Source organism: Equus caballus, chromosome 10 (genome assembly GCF_041296265.1).
Source record: "Equus caballus isolate H_3958 breed thoroughbred chromosome 10, TB-T2T, whole genome shotgun sequence".
Taxonomy (NCBI): domain Eukaryota; kingdom Metazoa; phylum Chordata; class Mammalia; order Perissodactyla; family Equidae; genus Equus; species Equus caballus.
The window spans coordinates 83983740-84005293 of NC_091693.1; the positions used below are offsets into that span (position 1 = coordinate 83983740).

General features: G+C 39.9%; 1 protein-coding gene across 4 annotated transcripts in view; it reads right to left on the reverse strand.

Moving 5' to 3' along the window:
- Positions 1-21554, reverse strand: part of SAMD3 (sterile alpha motif domain containing 3) — a 52600-nt gene that overhangs the window by 9229 nt on the left and 21817 nt on the right. For 2 of the 4 annotated variants that reach the window (XM_014734870.3, XM_070223807.1), the window contains exons 6-9: positions 21376-21460; positions 17212-17304; positions 14264-14431; positions 597-797 (exon numbers count right to left, since the gene is read on the reverse strand). In XM_014734870.3, coding sequence (XP_014590356.1) covers positions 597-797; positions 14264-14431; positions 17212-17304; positions 21376-21460 — 547 coding nt within the window. The remainder of the gene's footprint in view (positions 1-596; positions 798-14263; positions 14432-17211; positions 17305-21375; positions 21461-21554) is intronic. The other 2 variants (XM_070223808.1, XM_070223809.1) reach the window with 1 other exon arrangement.

The following is a 21554-nucleotide window of genomic DNA, read 5'->3' on the forward strand; positions in this document are numbered from 1 at the left end:
GTAAAACTCTTCGTTTTCGATTTTCTTAATTGCACCCACAGAATTCTTCTATGAAATGTGTTCTCAGGGAAAAACTCTGAGGATCTTTCATTATACACTACAGCTAAAATTACTCTAAAATTGTGATAGGACCCGTTAATGGCCAGCTTAAGTAAAGGCAGGGTATTTGATTTACCCACCAAAATTCATATATTTTAAGACCACTTTATGAAATGATCTGTGATCATAATGGAAATAGATTTTGAGTAATGTTGCATACTAACAGTTCCTTAATAAACTATCTTGATGGTCTAAATGCATACAAAGGGAAAATGATTCACACTGGCAAAATATCCTAAAGTAGTCGTCCCCCAGCCTCCACAGTATGTCCAATGACAGGGAACGCTTTAAATCTGAAGGCAGCCAGTGTGTGTTATCAGAATATGCTTCCAGAAATTCTTACCAAATGGTCCTATTTGCAGTCCTTGGGGCCCCACACACCCAACCGAGATTCACACCCATCATCTTGCTACATAGTCCTGTTACCACGCCAGGAGGAAAGAGGAAAATCAATTTGTACACTATAATCAGAGAGTATTATAAGGGAATAAAAATACCTGATAAGGGCACTTCAAGAAAGGAAACATCGTAAGAACCTCCTGCAGAGGCGTTCTGCTCCCAATCAGCTTTCTTCTTAGATCCAAAGTCTGGCTCATCCTCTTATCGATTTCTCTCCAATCCTTTTCTGTTTTCACATATTCTTGCTGGAACCAGCGAACATGTTCGTCTACCTCAGAATCTAAACAAATAGCTTCTTCCTGCAAAATATTTTCAGGATATCAGTATGTTCCATGTTTCAAGTGGCAGTTTAACACTTCATGAAAAATTGAGTTATAAGGTATTATTGCACTCTTAATGCACTCATAAGGTGAGCACCACCATGTGTGACTACACTTGGCCTTGAACGCGCTTAACAAATGTCTTTAATGCTGTGAACAAATCAAATAATTACTTATTGTGGAACTATAATCTGTTCTCTTGACAAATGTAAGAGTTACTTCATTCCCTACATATTCTTTGTGGAAACCTAGATTATCCAGGAATTTCACACTTAAAAGGATGCTGTTTATTCCTACACATTTAAATTTTAGAAGACAAAATATTAAGAAGAGATAAAAAGTTTTTAAATTAAGCTTTGTTATTGTTTGTTCTTCTCCTTTCTAAATACCTTTTAGAGCTGCAGTACCGTGGCATATAATCCAAATTCAAGATCATCACAGTGGATATTCTGTGATGCTAAGTCATCAAGCTGTCAGTTATACTCACTGTCCATCGAGGTGGGGTGAGGCGGCTAAATACCTCACGTACTCTAATTAAAGATCTAAGGCAATCAGCTTTGAGGAGACAAGAAAAAAATCTCTCAGAAAAATTAGTTGAGAGGACACTGGGCTGAACTGCACTTGAATTAACAAGTTGACAAACTGTCTAGCTGACCAGACGTGAACAGATGTTGTGTGTAAACGATGATAAGGAGCCTGAAGCGCTCCTACATTAAAACTTACAAGCGCATGAGGAAAGCTTCAGGTAACCCCCCATCTGTGAACATAGGAGGACTATCATGACACAGACCAAGTGAACAAATGCCCAGAAAAATATACACTTATCAAAACAGGCCAAAAAGAAATTCCTATAATCTTACATAAATTCAATTGGAAGATAAACATCTTTCCACAAAGAAAATACCAAGACCTGAAGATTTTACAGACAAATTCTACTAAACTTTCAAAACAGAGAGTGTTCCAAACTTATGCAAATTCTTTCAGGGAGTCAAAAAAAAATAAAAAAGAGGAAGTCAATGAAGAATTCCAACCCATTCTATGAAGCTTCTATGACACTCATCCCCAAACCTGAAAGAACTGTATAAGAGAGGAAAATTACAGGTCAGTCTCATTCATGACCATGAACATCTCATTCATGTACAAATTTGCAAATATTAGAAAGAAGGAACACCTAACTTACGTTTATCCCAGAAATGCAACAATGGTTTGATGTTAGTAAGGGAACCATAGTAAACTAAAGGGAAGTGTGATTGGTTTACCCATTACTTTTCAACTACTTTCATACTTAAATCTGAATCTCGGGCCCACTGTTATGGAAAGATTTGGACCAGAAAAGAAGTAGGTTTCAAGAAAAGTGGTATATTAACAGTTCTATAATTTACCCAGATTATCTAAATACATGTAAATATCACATACTGCATTAACCAATAAAAGCTAAAAAAAAAAAAAGATCATTTCAAATAACGCAGAAGAAAAGCATTTTAAATTCAACATCTCTTTATGATTAAAGAAAAAAAACTTTTATCAAAATAAGGAGAGACTTCTTTTTCTTCCTCCCCAAAGCCCCAGTCCACAGTTGCATATCCTAGCTGCGGATCCCTCTAGTTCTTCTATGTGGGACGCCACCACAGCATGGCTTGATGAGTGGTATGTAAGTCCACACCCAGGATCTGAACCAATTAGCCCCAGATTGCCAAAGTTGAGTGCACGAACTTAATCACTCAGCCATGGGGCCAGCCCCAGGAGAGACATTTTTAAAACTTATAAAGTTATCTATGCAAAATCCAAACTTATAAAGTTATCTACCCAAAATCATTTTCATGATGAAATTTTAAAAGAATTCTTCTTAAAATCAGAAACAAGACAAAGATGTTCTATGATACTCTACTCAGTCTTACACTGGAGAGCCTAGCCAGAGTAGTAAGATAAGAAAGAGAAAGAAAAGGTATAAAAATTGGAAAGAGAGGAAACAAAATTGTCATTATTTATAGATGATGTACTTGTTTATGAGAAAACTCAAAATGATGTACGTATTATTTATTAGAATTAAAGAGAATTTTTCAGAGTAACTGAATATAAGCTCAATATACAAAATCTATTAACAAACAGAAAACGTAATTTTTTTACCATTGTAACAGAACTGTAGGGTACTTAGGAATAAAACTAAAAAAAGATGTGCAAGACCTTTATGGAGGAAATTATAACATTATTGGAAAATATTAATGAGACCTAAATAAGTGGATAGAGCTACCATGTTCAGTGTTAGAAAGATTCGTTATCATAAGGAAGCCCCCTTTCTGCAAATGGAGCTATAGATTCAATAATATTTCTATCAAAATCTAGAATCTATCAAAAACCAAAAATGATTTTTTAAAAACTTGACAAGCCGATTCTAAACCATATGAGAAAAGCTGGGTATTCATGTGGGGATAGAGAACTTTATTAGTGGAACGCAGCAGAGCTTCCAGACACACAGCAATGGGAAGAACAATGATGACATCACAAATCTCTGGGAGAGACCAGGACTATTTTATAAAAAGTGCAGAAAAGTGTTTTATCCATGTGGGGTAAAAAAAAGAAGAAAATGGATCTATACCACACACCTTAGGCCAAAATAAATTCCACATGCTTTAAGAACGTAAACCATGGTTAAAGGCAGAACTTTAAATTTTTTTAAAAAAATGTAAGAATATTTCCTATCATTTCAAGGCAGGAAAGGAATTCCTAAAAGCACTAATCATAAGAGAAATGATTAATAAATCTAACTGCACTAAAGTTACAAGCTTCTCTTTGTCAAAAGACACCGTAAAGAAATTTAAAAGGCAAGGCATAAACTGGGAGAAAATATTTACAATGATATAAATAAATGATATAATAAATTATATATGAATTTATTATATAAAATTATTATATCAAATATATCATTTGTTATATCAATGATATAAATGGGGAGAAGTCTGATAATAACAAGTGCAGCTCAGCAAGCTTAAATGCTACCACCACCCAGGAAGATAATTATCAGTATCTTATAAAGTTGAATATTCTCCCAAACGCTTCCGTCCATGGGAGAATAGCCGAATAAACTGTTTTGCTGTCACAATAAATTTTTAAGCCAATATGAAAATGAACGAAGTACACAGCTAAACTTAGCCAAGATGAATACTAGGGATATTATATTGAGTGAGAAAAAATGTCATCAACAACATAGTTTTTATATGATCATGTAAACTTCAAAAACAAGTACAACTAAACAACATATTCCTTAGGAATCACACATATGTGATAAAATCATATATTTCAAAAACAGATGAATGATAAACATAAAATTCAGAGTAGAAGGCAGTCGTGCTGGAAAAGTGGTCGATGGGTGTGGGGAGGAAAAAGCAGGCAGACACGATTGTGTGGGCAGTGTTCCAACTTTAAAGCTGAATGTCGGGCTCACAGTGTTCATCTCATAAATTACACATATGCTACACAGATTCTTTTATCAGCCTCAAATGTATATAATGACAATTTTTTTAAATAAGAAGAAAAAACCTAATTTTTAAAAAATAGAGAAAAAATTTTAAAAATTATATAAACAGTTTTCCTTCTTTTACTGAAATATAGCGGAAGTTCTATAATTGCTGATATGGACATTTATAGGCTACTATACACATGAGGTACTGCATTCCCGCAAAACCCACACCCAGTTCATCAAATGTCACAGCATGGAGAGTTTCTAGGCAGTTTCCACGTGATCAGATTAACATAATGTTAGTGGATTGTATCCTAGAGTGAAATGACCTTCCTTACTAGAAGAAATAGCTGGCTGCATCAGAATTTAAAATTCTCACCCTTTTAATGATTTATCTATCATTCGAGCTGGAAGCAACTTAGAAATCTGGTCCAAGCCTCTCACTGTACTCATGAGCAAATTGAAACTCTCACAGGGGGAGTGCCTGTCGCAAGCACGGAGATGGCAAGGGGTGGGGCTCCTGTCTTAGTGGAGCTCCCTGCTCCTCTAGGGAGATGGATGGCCCCATTCTGACAGGCTGACTTCCTTCGAAGTACACACTGAGATGAGGGAACTAGTGGATCAGAAATGTCTGACTCTTACAGAACAGCAGCTGCAGCAGAGTCACCTCGGTAAGCAAAGATAGTGGGAGGAGTTGCTCAAGAAGTAATCAAAGGAAGAAGGCATGACGTGGGGAACAGATCCCTCCTGGTCAAGGAATGCCAACGAGTGGAGACACTGAGGGCAAGTGTAAGAGTCACCTGTGGGATTTGTGACTTCAAAGGAGTCTGCATAAATTAACCAAACCATTAACGTGAGCTGGATCCAAAAAACTAGATAATGAGCTTATCCCATGCTCCTTTCCCCCTACAGTGCTGGTCACACGGAATGGGCTCCACTCCAACACCATAGAGACCCACAGCTCCTAGAGAGTTGGTGGAAGAGTGGAAAGCTCAGCTCTAACTAACTTTTAGTCTAAACTGACAGCTGAAACCGAACTAAGGAGGACAATATTTCTGAGTCAGATTTTAACAGAAAATTGAGACTACTTCTGAAGTAGTAAGACACAGAACAGATTAAAATGTACAGTTATAACTCCCCCTCCAGGACATGAATTAGATCTCACTTTGACTTTTATTAAACATAATTTTGTTCTACATCCAGCAATCAGAGTAAGTTTGCAAAGAAAGTATCTTGTTATGAAAATTAAATAATTCTTATAAGTACATCATTAAAAATATACTTTAAAGGCACTATGTGAAAGTCCTATACCTATGATTTGGGGACTGTAGCTTCTAAACATCATCAGCAAATAACTAGTCACGTTCCCTGCTAACTATGGTGTCCCCTGTGGGTGTCATCTCACTCACCTCTGGTCCCTCTAAGGCTGTGTCGGTCTGACTCATCCAGTGCCGTGAGTCAGACGTAGCTACGAGCACTTGAAATGTGGCTCGTCGAAACTGAGATGTGTGCTGGAAACACTGGATTCCAAAGACTTAATATGCGAAAAAAGAATTTAAAACATCTTATTATCACTTTTTCAAAATGGTTACATGTTGAAATGATAATATCGTGGATATATTGGGTTAAATAAAATATGCTATTAATATTATAATTGCACCTGCTTCTTTTTCCTTTTTTTAACGTGGCTACTGGAAAATTTTACATTTCGTATGTGGTTTGTATTATATTTCTATTGGACAGTGCTGTGTTAGATGCTAGGGTTTTATTTATATTCAGTTCCAATTATCATGTTTTCAAGTCTATGGTCATCAAATTGGCTTTGGAAATGATGCCACCCTGTGTAACCTGAGTGGTCTCTGTGCCTAGATTCAGTCGTGTGTCTCAGTCAGTCAGCAGGGGCACTGCTACAATTTTGCCCCATGTTTCCAAGGGCACAGCTGACTTGTAAAACTTCACAGTAGTAGCAAATTTGCCACCTGCTGATGGCAGTAATTGCATTATATCCAGAGTGTGGTTAACTGTCAACATTTTTCTTCAACTTTCGCTATCTGCTATCTTCAGTTTTGTGCCATCAGAGACACATCCATGGTAAAGCCTATAAAAATGATTAGTCTTAAAACAACAAATCATTATGTGTCAGATGCCGTAAGAAATGAACAGTAAAAGCCATAAAAGAAACCTCAAGGCACTTAGAAAATATTAGAAGCATTGGACTCTTTAAGCAGTTTTTGCATAATTTTCAATTCCATTTTATTTCTAAGCCAAAGAAAACTAAAACACAAAATACTGCATGACTTTCAAAGTTATGGGGTACATATACACCCAATAAGTAGGAAAAGAAAATGTTTTAAGAGAGAAATAAATTATAAGTGTCGTGTTAGTAATTTAAAACCTGGCAGTTGATTGATTGATTAACTGAGTTTGCAAACATTTGGAGCACTTCGGGATACCAGGACATCCTACACGCATTTATTTAAATTCCCGCATCACTGTCCTGGATATAGTATAGGCTAAAAACAAGCATAAGTTAAGTTCTTTAAGAAACTGCCACGACATTCCCAGCATATGTTTAATAAGATATTTCACATCAGAATGGGGCAAAATATTAGTTTTGTTTCCTCCATGTTTTAGACTCTGAGAAATGTCCTTACAAAGGCCACAGTGGAGATAATCTACTCCTAGTAATGAAGAAATGGAAAGAATCTGCGAATGAATTAGCTGAAAAAGCGAAAAGTAGTTATTTTTACTTAAAGTAGGATAATGTTTCCCTATGTTTTAAGCATTTTTATTATAACATATGGCAATGCTTTTCATAGTTCTCTCAACCTAGATATAGTACAAGGACACAAACTAGTCCTGGGGAGGCTGGCAGGATTGGCCACATCCTCAAAAATGCCTCCATCACTTCATGAAGCCAGCCCGGAGAATCAGCAAGATGTGGATCCAAAGCCAGGCATACTGTGCTTGGGGCTCCTGGTACTACTCAGGATAGGCAAGATTATGCTGCTGTACCTAACAACTCCCAGAGCTTAAAGCAACAAATGTTTCTTTATCGCTCATGTGAGATGTCCATCTGAGGGCCCAGCTCCTCATCCTCCTCATCCAAGGAACACCACCCTCTAGAATGTTGTCAGTCATCACTGCAAAAAAAGAGAGGGGGAAGCTGGGGCATGGCATAGTGGATATTCTGTGCACATGTCACTTCCACTCACATTTCACGGGTCCAAGTCAGTTTTATGGCCATACTCAACTTCAAGGGAGCAAAGAAGCACAATCTTGTTGATTGTCTGGAGGAGACGAACTGGTTAAACTGGTGAGCAGCTGTGACGTCCACACTCCTCTGCCACTGGGTTTCTTGTTTTGTGAGAGTGTTGCTCTCCTTATAGTTCTGGCCAGCCTCAGACAGCGTTTTCTGTTAGCTATAGCCAAAACCATAAGAACTGAATGCCAGAACACCCAATTCTCAAACCAGACAACCATTTCCCAAATGAATTCTATATGCTGCAAAAATCCTTCAAATATGAAGAAGATATTTAAGACATTCCCAGATAAATAAAGACTGAGAGAATTGGTCACTAGCAGACCTACCCTCCAGAAATACCAAAGGTAGTCCTTCAGGCTGAAATGAAAGAATATTAGGCAATAACTCAAATTCCCATGAAAAAATAAAGAGCACACGTAGAGGTCACCACATAGGAAAATATAAAAGACAGTAGATGTGTATTTTCTGTTTGTAACTCTTTCTTTCTCCTGTCTTGTTTTAAAGACAGTTGCATGAAGCAATAATCATAAATCTTTGTTGATGGGCATATAATGTATAAAATGTGATTTATGTGACGATAACAGTACAAAAGGAAGGAGGATGAGGTTATACAGGGGCAAAGATTTTGTATGCTATTGTAATTAAATTCACACTAATCTAGATTATTATAAATTAATATGTTAGTTGTAATCCCCAGGGCAACCACTAAGGAAATATCTAAAAATGTGTATATCCTAAAAGAAACAATAAGGGAAATTAAACTAGTACACTAGAAAATATCTACTTAACACAAAAGACAGCAATAATGAAAGAATAAAATAACAAAAAAGAGACAACATATAGAAAACAAATAGAAAAGTAGCAGATATAAATCCTACCTTATTAATAATTACATTAACTAGCAGAATGGATTTTAAAATGATCCAGCTATATGGGGTCTACCAGGGACACACTTCAGATGCAAAGACATAAATAGATTGAAGTCAAAAAGATGGGAAAAGATACACCATGCAACCAGTAACCAAAAGAGAGCTAGAAAGGCTATACCAATATCAGACAAAATAAACTTGAAGACAAAAATTGTTCCTAGAGACAAAGGAAGATATTTTATAATGGAAAGAGAGCCAATCCATCAGGAAGATATAACAATTATAAACTTATATACACCAAATAAGAGAGTCCCAAAAATCATGTGGCAAAAACTGACAGAATTCAAAGTAGAAGGAGACAATTACAATAATAATAATAGATGGAGATTTCAATGCCCCACTTTCAATAATGAATAAAACCGCTAAACAGATGATAAACAAGGAACAGAAAGACTGGAACAACTGCGGATCCTGGAGAAGATGACACGGATTGTAGGAACTTAGAAGTGGATCTACAGATACACTATAAAACGAAGACCTCTGAGAAGATGATATCAAAAGGAGTTTTGAAGAAACTGATTAACAGGATTAAGTTACTTATTTGAAACTCTTAAAAAGAAACTAAGACTAAATTAACTGATAAAGATAAAATAATCTGTGCACTTAAAGATCACTTTAAAAGCCTCCAAACTGAGAAAATGTCACTGCAACTGGGAAAAGAAACAGAGAAAAGCAAAAGTTTCTGTAGAAACCGCAAAGTCCTTCCTGTACCGCTTCAAGAAAACAAGTTTTCACCCGATATCCAATTTAGAGTTAATTTACCCCACAAAGGAGGAGAACCTTGTCAAAGCAGATGAAAATCTCAGCCATAAATGTGAAGAACTGGACACCTGAAAGATCCAGGCCAAATTTTTTTCAGAAAATTTTCAAAGAAGCATTGGCTATTATCAAAGTCAGCTTATATCCCATGAGTGAAAAGTCTGCGATGATAAGTTGAGGGCTTTACCAGCTAAAAGAAACTTCAATAACTTAAGAGAAGAAAATGCATGCTTTACTCAAAGTATTAAAGAAGAATTTAAGCATTTCAAAAAGTATGTTTATAACCTGATATTTCAAATGGGGCATTTGGTAGAGGCCCAAGAGGACCACCAAGGAATCCTCTGGATGAAGAGATTCCCAAGAAAGAATGAGCATTACGCTGCAACAGTGTGAGGATCCAGGCCCAATGCCCCATGCAAACCAGACGCCACCCCCATCCCCACCACAGCGTCAAAATGACAGAAGCAGGATCCCCCATCAGAGCATCTCCATCCTGTCACAGCAGGCCCTCCACAAGAACAAAACAGAGCTCATCCTGGTGCTCCTTGTGCTGGCAGATGCTCAGAACTTTCTTTTAGTCCAACCCTCCCACCTGGGCACAGCATCCCTGGCCCAGGCTCTAGTTCTCCTGTGAGGGGGCAGATGCTACAGAAGAGTCCCGGGGGTAGGTTCCTGAGAAAATGACCCCCTGTCCCTCCGCTTATTCTGAAAAATGAGGATAAATCTCCCCAGAATCCTCTCTACTGAGGGACTTCCCTGACCCAGCACATCTTCCAATGGCAAAAAAAATGTCTGTACACTAAGTTCGAAATGATACTAAGTACTATTGATTAAGTACTAAGTAATCAAATGGAATGTGGCAATGGTATAAGAACAGACTGATAGACCAATGGAGGAAGACAGAGTGTCCAGAACACACCCAAGTCTATTTGGGAACTTAATATGCAATAACAGTGGCACCATAAACCAATAAGAAAAGGATGGATTGTTTAGTAATTGGTGTTGAGATCCCTGCTTAACAGCACACACAAAGATGGACTCCAGATGACTCACCAATCTAAACAGGAAAGTGCGAACTATAAACAACAGCAGAAAGAGCAGGAGAATATCCTTGTGATTTAGGGCATGGGAGGGACTGCCTCCTGCAAATTAACAAGAAAAAGATGCCAACTCATTAAAAAATGGGCAATGGATCTAAAGAGGCCATTTTCTAAAAGGAGACACGCAAAAGTCTAACAAACATGTGAAGAGATGCTCGGATTCATTACTTCTCCAGCGAAATGCAAATCACAACCAGAATGAGATTACACCTTCTATCTATCAGACTTGGCAAAACCTAGAAGGCTGGCTAATGCCAAGAGTTGGCAGGAATACAGGGATATGTGCTACTAGGGGAGTGAGACTAACAAAGTCATTCTGGAGAATAATTGGTTAAATTAAGTGCCTCCATGCCCTCCACCCCTCTTCTGAGTGTTATTAAGAAAGAACACCCCAGGTAGTTCCCTAACTAGACATGCACGACCACGTTCTCTGCAGTGCCATTCATGGTCAGGGGGAAACGGGGCTTGAGTCAAGGAGGACTTGATAATCCTGACAATCACGGCCTAGAAATGCACATGGTAACACAAGCGACTCCTAAAGAGTGTCAGTGAAAAAAGTGAAACATGAATGAGGTATAGGATACCATTTACATTGTCAACAGTATATGAACTCAAAATGGTAGTACACATTTTGTAACACTTACACACAAATAGATACATATGAAATGTGTTTGAATGGTTGCCCAAGGACAGGTGGGGAGAAGGGCAGACAGGAGTGGGGACAAAAAGAAAATAATAGAACAAGAGAAAGAGCTAGCTCAGGACAATGACGATAATGTGCTGGGGAGTGGGGAGTGTCACTCACTCAACTTTAAGTAACACTTGAGGTTTTTCACAAAAAATACTACAGGACAAAGTATAATATAATTTCACTACACTGCCACATAGTTCTATACAATTCCTTCATCATGGAAACAGGATAATGGTGTCAGCAACTTATGAACTTACTCAGTTTACTGTTTTAAGAATCTGATTATATCTGTTTATAAACACATGAGGAAGTATAGTAAAAGACAATTACGCAAAGGAAACAAATTCATCAGTTCACAGGGTGACAAATTGCTTGGACCTAAAACCAAAAGTCAGATGCATAAGAGGCAACAGCACAGCTGTTGCATTTGGCTGCAGGACCGTACAAGCAGCGGTGACGTGAGCTCATGAGATTGGAAAAGGACTTTTAAACATTGCAAAATACCCAGTATTTTGCAGGATTAGTCTGGAAACATAGTCTGGGATTTGACAAATCTGTATGATATGATGATCAGTCTTCTCAGCAGAGGGATCTGAGGAACCAGGTGTGTTGAAGATTCACAGGGGGCTGCCTGGATGCTGCTGATGCTGCAGGTTTTGCAGCACAGTTTAGGCAGCGCTACACTGCCCTAGGAGTTACGGTAGAGGGAGGGTTCGGGATAAACCTCCGTGGCCGACACTCAGGCCCACACAAATTCTACAGCTGCCTGAGTTCTCTGTGGACGCCCACGTGAAGGACTAAGAAGCCCACCCTCCTTCAATGAGACATTTACTGTCAATTCCTTGGTAAAATTCCTCCCAACCGCCAAAGCAAGAACAACAGAAACAAAACAAATGAAAATTTCATCCCCTCCCTTATGCCTTCCCAAAATCTTCCTCCAGTTTAGCCAAACCCACTTCCTTTGAGGGAATGGCCTGACTCCTGGCTTCTTGCCTGCATCAGCATTTTCCATCTCTGCAGCACAGGAAATAACTCTTTTCTATCTTATGGAAATATTGTACCCAGTCAAGAAGTTTTAAAAGATTTGAAAGTTACCCAAGTGTACCTTAAGCCAAATATATTTAATTTTCAGACATCTTAAAAACATTAAAAAAGAACTATCAGAATTTCAAAATGGAGATCAGAAGTAATTTAGGCAATTCATCTGAAGGATAAAATTCCATGAGATAAGTAGTATATTCAAGGGATTTGTCGCTCCACTCTTAGTGTTCTTCCATTTGCTTAATCACCACGGAGGGTACAAAATGCAGAAACACATTGTTTCTGTAATATTCAAGTGCAAATTTTTCCCCATCCTTTAAAGCTTCGGCTTTACAGAAGGCTAGGTCATACCCAGGGATGCTACAGTCTTTAAAAACATTAGCAGCTCCATTTGTAAGGAGGAGGAAAGCAGATCCTTACCAATTAGACTTGTTCACCAGGAGTAATGTTGTCTCTTCAAATGTGAACATGACTACTTTATGATCTCTTTTCGTCCCCAAACTAAATTCTGTTGCAACTTAACTTATCTCGGGCCCTGGTACACTCAATTCCCTGTTCTTTTTGTAGCCAAAGCCCCTGTATAGGCCTCAGCAAGATTCATCTCAGGATGCAGGCATGCCTGGGGAACTAGAAGGGAGGAGCCACAAAAGGTGTAGTTACACGAAGAACTAAGGTGGTTTGGAGAAAGAAGAGAAAGGTGAGTATACTAACTGGTTCAACAGTGATGTGTCAACAAGAGAGGAGCTGCCATTTAGCCTGTGTCCCTGGGGTGATCTCCAACCCCACGGACTTACCCCTTCAGTTCTAATGCTGGGGACAGTTGCTAATTTCCCGATTTTACCATCATCCATTCCCGTGAATTGAGGTAGAACATGCATCATAGGAAAAGAAGGAAAACTGAATCTGTAAAATTTTAATTCATTTATAAAGGAACTCCATTTTTAGTATACTGAAAATCATTTTTTTGAGAAAATTTCTGCATAATATAATTCTGTTCCTTTACAAAGTGACTTTTTATTTTAAGAATATGAAAGATATTTTAAGATGAATGTAATTCTATCTCATCATGATTTTAGTTTATAATCGGAATATTGCATTCAAAGTTTCCAAAAAGTTACACAACTAACTTTAGGTACCTTTTCATCCGTCTTGTCTTTCTATCAAAGAGCACACATAAAATTATATGATCTTAACTGGCCAATCACTTGAAAACTATAATGAGATATTTAAAACACACACCTTCATCTAAAATTTTTCTTTGTGTACGATGCTGGGCTGAAAATATGTTTAAAAGTATTCCTGTCCCCTGGAGCTTTGTTAGTAATGCTAATAAAATTGAGATGGCCAAGGAGGCTGCTCCATTAGTATCAAATAAATATGCCAGCTGACAAAGGACATAGAATGTTTAGAGCGAGTGCATTCACTAACATAAACGTGTTGGATTGAATAGTCAGGATTTACATGTTCACGTTGAAATGAAGTAGAAATAGAATTGGGGAACCTGAGACTGAGCTTCTACACTTGGTGGTTGGGCATCCTTCCTGAGGACTTCAATCTACTTTATTGTCAGGAGATGTTTTGGTTTGTGAGAAGATTTTGGGGTTCTGAGGTAGCTAAGGAATATTTATAGGATCTCAGCTAATTAGGACCCAAGTGGACATTATGCACAGTACACCTGCCACTGAGGGAGGAATCTCCTGGCCCGGCCTGGGGCCATTGGCCTGAAGCTCCTCACGGCCACCTTCGTGAAGACAGGGCAATGTGGAGTTTTGCACCCATGCATGTGGATTTCCTTCCTCCCTCAAACCTGGAGACTGGAGGCAGCCTAACCCCTATAACACGAGGAGGAAAAGCCTTCTGTACAGTAAGAACAGCAAGAACACAGGATGCATTTCAAGATGAGAGGAAGATAAACTACCCAAGGACCAAGAACAGAAGAGTTTTCCAGGTCTTTTCAAGGTCATGAAAGAATAAACATGAGCTGTTCAATGACACACTCTGCTCAAATTGTTTTGGGAAGCCCTCTTTAGGAAATATTATCATTTATATTTTTTGCCATATAAGACATAGATTGTCTTGGTTTCTGACCACACCAAAAGGATATCTTTTATCTTGTTTCAATTATTTTAAATGCTATTACTTATTATTCCTAGTCAATCAATGAATCAATAAATTGTTAGATCAATTAAAGATTCAATCTTACTTTTATCTGCACAATTTTAATTTCATCCAATCTTATATCAGCAAGAGATTTCCTTGTCTGGCCTCTTCGGTGTCCAAATTTACACTTATTTCTCATGACTTGTTCATCATCTTCTATGGGTCTCCGAACATATTTAAAGCGGTCTTTGAGGGCTCGTTTCCATAAAAACTGTGTAAAATAACAAAACGGGACAGTTAATCTTCAAGGAGATTGGAATAATCCTGTATCAACAATAAAATCTTTATTCGTCTATCACGTTTGGGTTTAAAATTATTTTCACATCACAGTAATAGAAATAATATAGCTATCCTTTCCCTTATCCTCACAACAATCTCATGATATTGCTATAAAAATGGTAATCCCTAAATTATAAATAGGAAACAGAGTCAGAGAAGTGAAAACATCTTCTCAATGTTGTATAGCTATTGAGTAAATATATTGGCTCTTGAATCTAGATTTTCTAATTCCTAAAATTAGATATTTTCCACCTTCCCCTGCTGTCTCCACAAGGCACACCACTTTTCTAATAGGTTCTAGAAAAGAACTGAAACTGCTTTATGCATACATAGATTGATGAATTTTCTTTGAATGCATCAATCTATATATGACTCTTTCTGTCACTCCTTGAAATTCACCTTGGTGGATACTATTGGCATTCATGTCCCAAACATCCGTGGAGCATCTACTATTCCAAACACAAAGACCAGGCTCCTGCCCCGGGCAGGGGGAAGGGCAGGCCGAGCTGGCTTTCAGTGTAGCAGAGGGACAAGTAACTTCAACACAGAGTGAAAGAGCTATAACAGGGGAAGAGACAGCTTTGTGTTAGGAGACCACAGAAGACTTCCTGTAGGATGTGCATCTAAGCTGAGGCTTAGGTCTTAGGAGAATTCGGGGAACCGTAGAAGGGGAATGGAGATGGCATGGGGAAATACCAGGGGGGTGGATGAATAGAGGTTCCAGGCAGATGAAGCAGCAGGGACATCGGGGAGAGGAAGAGCTCGTGACACTTGGAGAGCTGTCAAGAGTTGTGCATGGCTGGAACACAGAGCTTAACATGCGGAATGGTAGAAGATGTGGTGCAGAACAAGGCAGGAGAGAGAAGCCTGCCCCATCCTGAAGGGCCAGGTTACTGCATAAAGAGCTTCAAAGGAATCTGGAAACAGATCTTTTCAAGCCACTCTCTGTGGACGGGCTACAGCAGACTCTCTCACAGGGAGCTTTTGCCCTTGGTTCTTCTTCTAAAGCAATGGTTCTCCAACTTCAGCCTGAATCACAATCCCTGGAGGACACGTTGCTGGGCCTCACGGTCAGAGCCTCTAATCCAGTAGGTCAGGGGTAGGGCTGAGAATTTGCACTTCTTCCTACACGCTCCCAAGTGACGCTGTTGCTGCTGGCCCAGACTCTAGAGGTTCTGATTCAGTAGGTCTGAGTGCAGCCCAGATGTCTGTCTTTTCTAAAGCTTTGTAGATAACTCGGCCGCAGAGCCAGGTGAGGAAGCTCTCCTAGGCCACGTTGAGTAGGGAGAAGAGATGGTCTAATTTGAGTTCTGGAAGTATGTCTGGCATGTGGACTGTTTGGAAGACCAGAGACATGGACAATAGCTGGGAGACACACCTGGGCTTCTTCCTCAACACGCCAACACCCCTAATATTCTCTCCCTCTGCTGGGCCTTTGGTTTTGGTCTGGAAAGCTCTGTCCCTCTCTTTCTCCAGCATGCTGGTATCTGGTTAACTCTTGCTCTGCTCCGGATCTCAGCTCAGCCATCATCCCCTTATGAACTCTCTAACAGCTCATTTTTCTTGGTTACCAGCTCTCACCTTTCCTTGTCAACACTTATTGCACTGGGAATTTACCCTCATCTATATGATGTTTTTCTGTTTCTGTTTCCTTTCTGTTCTGTTCTTTTCATTCTTCCTTTCTTCATTTCTCCCTTTCCTTCCACCCTTCCTTCTACTATAGGCTCATGTCTGCTTGGCTCACCAGCCCAGCACAGGGCTTGATGCATCCTGGAAGCTATAAATACCAGATGCTTTGGGTCAGTCCTCTGCAAAGTAGAGGGACCCAGGTGTTGAAGCAACAGACTAGAAGCAAGACTCTGAGTCCTGGCCTTGCTTGGTAAGTAGCTCACTGTGTGAGGAGTGGCCCAACCCCTCAAAGCCAGAGCCTCAGAGCTGCCTCTCAGTCGTCATCTGCCCTGCAATGCCACGTGCTTGAATAGGCCCAAGAGTGGGTGCACGGAAGGAAGTGAGCCTTTGCAACCAGACAAGCCAGTATTCGCCTTCCCATCTTGGCCACTAGAAAGGGTGGAAGGTCGCTGGGTGACTTCAGGCATGTTTTCTGAGCTCTATTTCCTCTCAGGCAAATGGGAATGCTACTGAGATCACATTACTCCACTGTCTGGCACTTAGATTTGCCATTCCTGGTTCCCTGCCTTAAGTCCCAATCAGAGTTATTTCCTGCCCTTCAGAAAGCACTGGGACATAAATTGGGAAGACCCAGGGTCCGGGACTAGCTCTAGTATGTATTAACCAAGAAATCTTCAACAAGTAATCCCTCAGCCTTAGTTTCTTCAACTACAAAATGGAGCAATAAGATCAGTGCTGTCCACGGCACTGGGTTTTGGGTGGGCTCCAGTGAGTAGCTACTCCTGAAAGATATTTGTAAACTGAAATACTGCTCATAAAACCTTCAACAGCCCAGTGAGGAGTGCTGTGGGCTGAGGGTGGGGGATGGCTGAGGCCCTGATTAAGCTCTTGAGTATGCATGAGTCAGAGATGCTTCATCATCTCCCACAGGCTTGCGGGTCTGGACTCGGCCATCACTGTTTTCCAGCAGCACGGAAATAACGGATGGCTGATATTTCTCTTAGCCCTGAAATATGAACTAGTGCAAATGCATTTTTTCCCTCCTGTTTCCTACAGCTCTGAAGTTCTTCTAAACCTGCTGACCTGGTGGGAGGTGTTACGGCAGTCAACGGCCAGGAGATTTTTACATTGCCAATTTCTTCCTCCCAGCCTCTCCCTTCTCTCCGTATTAGCTGCCTGATGGGGAACAGAAAAAAGACAAATCAAATACGGTTGTCCACATGAGAACTCTGTCAGAGAGTATTTACTGAGCATCTGCTACACGCCTGGGACCGTGAGTTCCCTACACACACAGATGCCCCAGTAGAACTATCTGTGTCATCGAATAATCAGCCCGCTTCTTCATACTTTTCCAGCTACAGGGATGTGGAAAGTGTTACATGGATGCGGCTCTCCTCCAATCGCTCTGAAATAAAAAATAGCCCTGAACTATAAGCCTCCTGATCTGATACGTGAAGTAGTCCATGGCGTCACCAGCAGATCTTTGCCCAACATTTTAAACCCAAATAGAATCCTTAGGAAACATTCAGACGGGCCCAGAATATGGATCACCTTACACGGCAACTGAACTAGACTTGTCCAAAAAGTAAATATCAGGAAAAACAGAAAAGGGCAGGGATACTGTTCTAGACCAAAAGAAATTAAAGAGACAAATTCACCAAATACCATACATAGTCCTTGATTAGTTTTTATAGCAAAAAAATCCATTTCAAAAACATTTTCTGAATATTTGGAGAAATGGGAATATGCATTATCTATGATATTATGTAATTATTGCTAATTCGCTTATGTGTAAAAATGGCATTGAGGTTCGACAGGAGATTGTCCTTATCCTTACAGGATGCACGCTGAGGCATCTGGAAATGGCATCTGCAACTTGCTTTTTTTTAAATGCTCAGCCAAAACAAACAAACAAGTAAGTATGAGAGAGGAAAAATAAATATGGCAAAATGTTAATACCTAGTGACTCCAGATCAGTGACTCTCCGTCATCAGTGACTCCACCCCCTCCCAGGACACGTTTGACAATGTCTAGAGACACAAAGGTTGTTACACCATGGGTTAGGGAGCTCCTCATACCTCTGGGTGCCAGGTATGCTGCTGCATATCCTACAGTGCACAGGACAGCCCCAAGCACAAAGAATTATCCAGCCCAAAATGTAAATACTGCCGAGACCGAGAAACCTTCCTCTAGGTAAAGGGTATGTGGGCATTCACTGTAGCTTTCTTTCAACTTTGGGGTATTTTTGAAATGTTTCAAAATAAAAAGTTGAGAATAAAATTAGCCATAAAAACAACCAAGTGCTCACTTGCTTTCTGGCCCTCTCTCTTTCTCTCTCTCTCACACACACACATTAACATTCTCAGAAACTTTCTACACCTTCCCCTGTAACATTAGAAACACACCCTCTCGCCCACTTGCAGGGAGAATTTGGGTAAACAGCTGCCGTGCCCCAGACTCTCCCCCTTCACTCAGTGTGCACACACTGGGGCCACAACCTGCTAAGCAATTTTGCAAGTCTCTTTATCACTTAACCATCTCTAGTTAATGCCACCGGGAACAGATGTGGGTAAAATGCACACAGGGTCAAAGTAAGCATTATTCATTCCTTTCTATTTGTCTCACTTCGATAACCATGAAACTAAAGGTCAAAATGTAATTGGATAGAAACGTATTCGCTTATATATATGCAAAGATCCTCTGGAAGGCATCTTCAATAATACCGGTTGCTTCTGGGGAGGAGAACTGGGTGACTGGAGGAGAGAGGTGGGAGGGAGACTCTCCATTCATATCCTTTCATAGCTTATGAATTTTGATCTCTGTGAATGTATAACTTATTGAAACAGCAAATTTAAACTATTTTTTTTAAATGCAACTAACTCTATACACAGTACCATTGATTAGTTAGCAGATATCATATCTCAAGTGTAGAAGGAATTCTTAGAATCAGTTTTATCAGCCATATCAAGGCGATTATCAATGTTAAGGCTCTAGGTTTGTTTGGATTTTTTGGGCAAATTTGGATTATTTTATAGTGCGCTTTTATATGCAACGGCATATTTTAAGAAAAGACGTCATATGAGAAGCAAGGATATCTGAATTCTAGTCTAGGCTTTAACACTTACTGGATCCAGACCTGGGATCCAATACCTTGCCAGGGTCTGGGCAGTGAAAAAGAATCTTTGAGGCCCTCTCCCACTCAGAAAATTCTATGATTCTGTCCATGTATAATGAACCTCTCTTAGAAAGAAAGAGAGGAGAAATAACGAGAGAAAGAAAACAGAAGCCTTAATTTTTTTATATTCAGATATTGACATTTATCCTTTGTTATTCAAATTGAAACTAATTGCTTAAATTCTGTCTTCAAGAAAGCACAGCAAAAATATTTTCTCACAGATATATGTGATGATAAGGTACAAAAAGACATCTATTGGGGCTGGCCCCATGGCCTAGTGGTTAAGTTTGGCACACTCCACCTTGGCGGCCTGGTTCATAGGTTTGGATCCCAGGCATGGACTTAGCACTGCTTGTCAAGCTATGCTGTGGTGGCATCCCACATACAAAATAGAGGAAGACTGGCACAGAGGTTAACTCATGCTAATCTTCCTCAGCAAAAAAAAAAAAAAGACATCTATCTTATTTAGATCTGACTACCAATGCATATGTATAAGGCATAGAGAGATATAAGGAATAATGGACAGTATATCTTTATGTGCACATAGCTACAGCTTCCCATAATTGTTCCTTAAATCATACAGTTCCAGTGTCATAAAACACTCTTTTTTTTTTTTTACCACTTTATTTTTGAGTGTACAGTTCAGTAGCATTCAGCATATTCACATTGTTGAGCAACAGAGATCCCAGGCTTTTAAAGCCAAGAGACACATAGGTGCAGATGGCAAACTTTGTCTGAAGCCTCTGGAGCAGCGTTTCTCAACACTGGCTGCACATGAGAATCTTTTGAGAATTTTTTTTTTTTCTGGTGAGGAAGATTGGCCCTGAGCTAACGTCTAGTGCCAATCTTCCCCTTTTGCTTGAGGAAGATAGTTGTTGAGCTAACATCTGTGCCAATCTTCCTCTGTTTTATGTGGGACACAGCACATAAAACAGTGTGGCTTGATGAGCAGTGCAATGTCCGCACCTGGGATCCGAACCTGTGAACCCCACACAGCAGGAATGGAGTGTGCAAACTTAACCACTATACTACCAGGCTGGCCCCAAGAACTTTTAAAAATACTAATGCCTGGGTCTCTTCTTCAGATAAACTAAATCTGAGTCTCTGGGGATCCTAATGTGCAGCGGTTGTTGAGAATGGCTGCTCCAGAACATCTTTAGGACCTGTTTTTGTCAGGACATCAGAGATGTGAGAGGGCCAGGTGAGGCTGGAGCTCAAGACCTCAAAGCCAGACAACTTCTCCGTTGGGTCTAATCAGAAGGCAAGAAACACTGCCCTGAGGATAGCACTGATGTAGGTGCCGTCCCTTCCTTCTCTTTCCGGGCATCACATCTCAAAGATCCTTCCTAGAGACTCATCCTTATGCCTGAGCTTCCAAATGGCGTTGAGAGAGAGAGAGAGAAAGATGAGGACACAGAGAGATGAAGAAGGCAAAGGAAGGGAATGGGGGAGTGATAAATGAGTGGAGCACAGAGGATTTTTAGGGGAGTGTAAATACTCTGTAAGATACTACACTGATGGATACATACCATTGTCCACTTGTCCAAACCCATAGAATATACAACACCAAGAGTGAGCCCCCATGTAAACTCTGGACTCTAGGTGATTATGATGTTTCAATGTAGGGTCATCAGTTATAGCAAACGTACCACTCTGTGGGGGATGTTAATAATGTGGGAGGCTATGTGTTGGGGGCAGGGCGTATATGGGAAATCTCTGTAACTTCCTCTCAATTTTGCTGTGACCCTACATCTGCTCTAAAAAATAAACTCTCTATAAAAAAAAAGCAAATGAACACAGAGAGAGAGAGAGAAAGTATCAAAAAGAGAAGAGAGAGGGAGAAGCAAAGAAAGAAACAGGGAGAGACAGAGCTGAAAAGATAGAATCGGAGAGAGAAAAGACAAGAGACAAAGAGTCAGAGAAATAGACAAAACGAAACAGATAGAACGAGATAGATAGACAGAGAGAGAAACTGAGGAAAGGGAGATTCAGGCATAAAAGGACTGGACCGCACAAAGCGATTACTTGATGATGGGCTGAGATTAACACAATGGCGCCATGCGGCCACTTACAAAGCCACAGCCGTCCTCGTCCAGGAAGGGGTGGGCCTGCAGCAGGGCGTTGACCACATCGTTATACTGCTGGCTGGTGGGATATCTGTTCAGTGCAACGGAAAGAACATTTTTCACTTCAAGCAGCCCACATTCCTTCTTTTAAGTGAGTCTAAATTACACTGACTTTTCTGGAAATC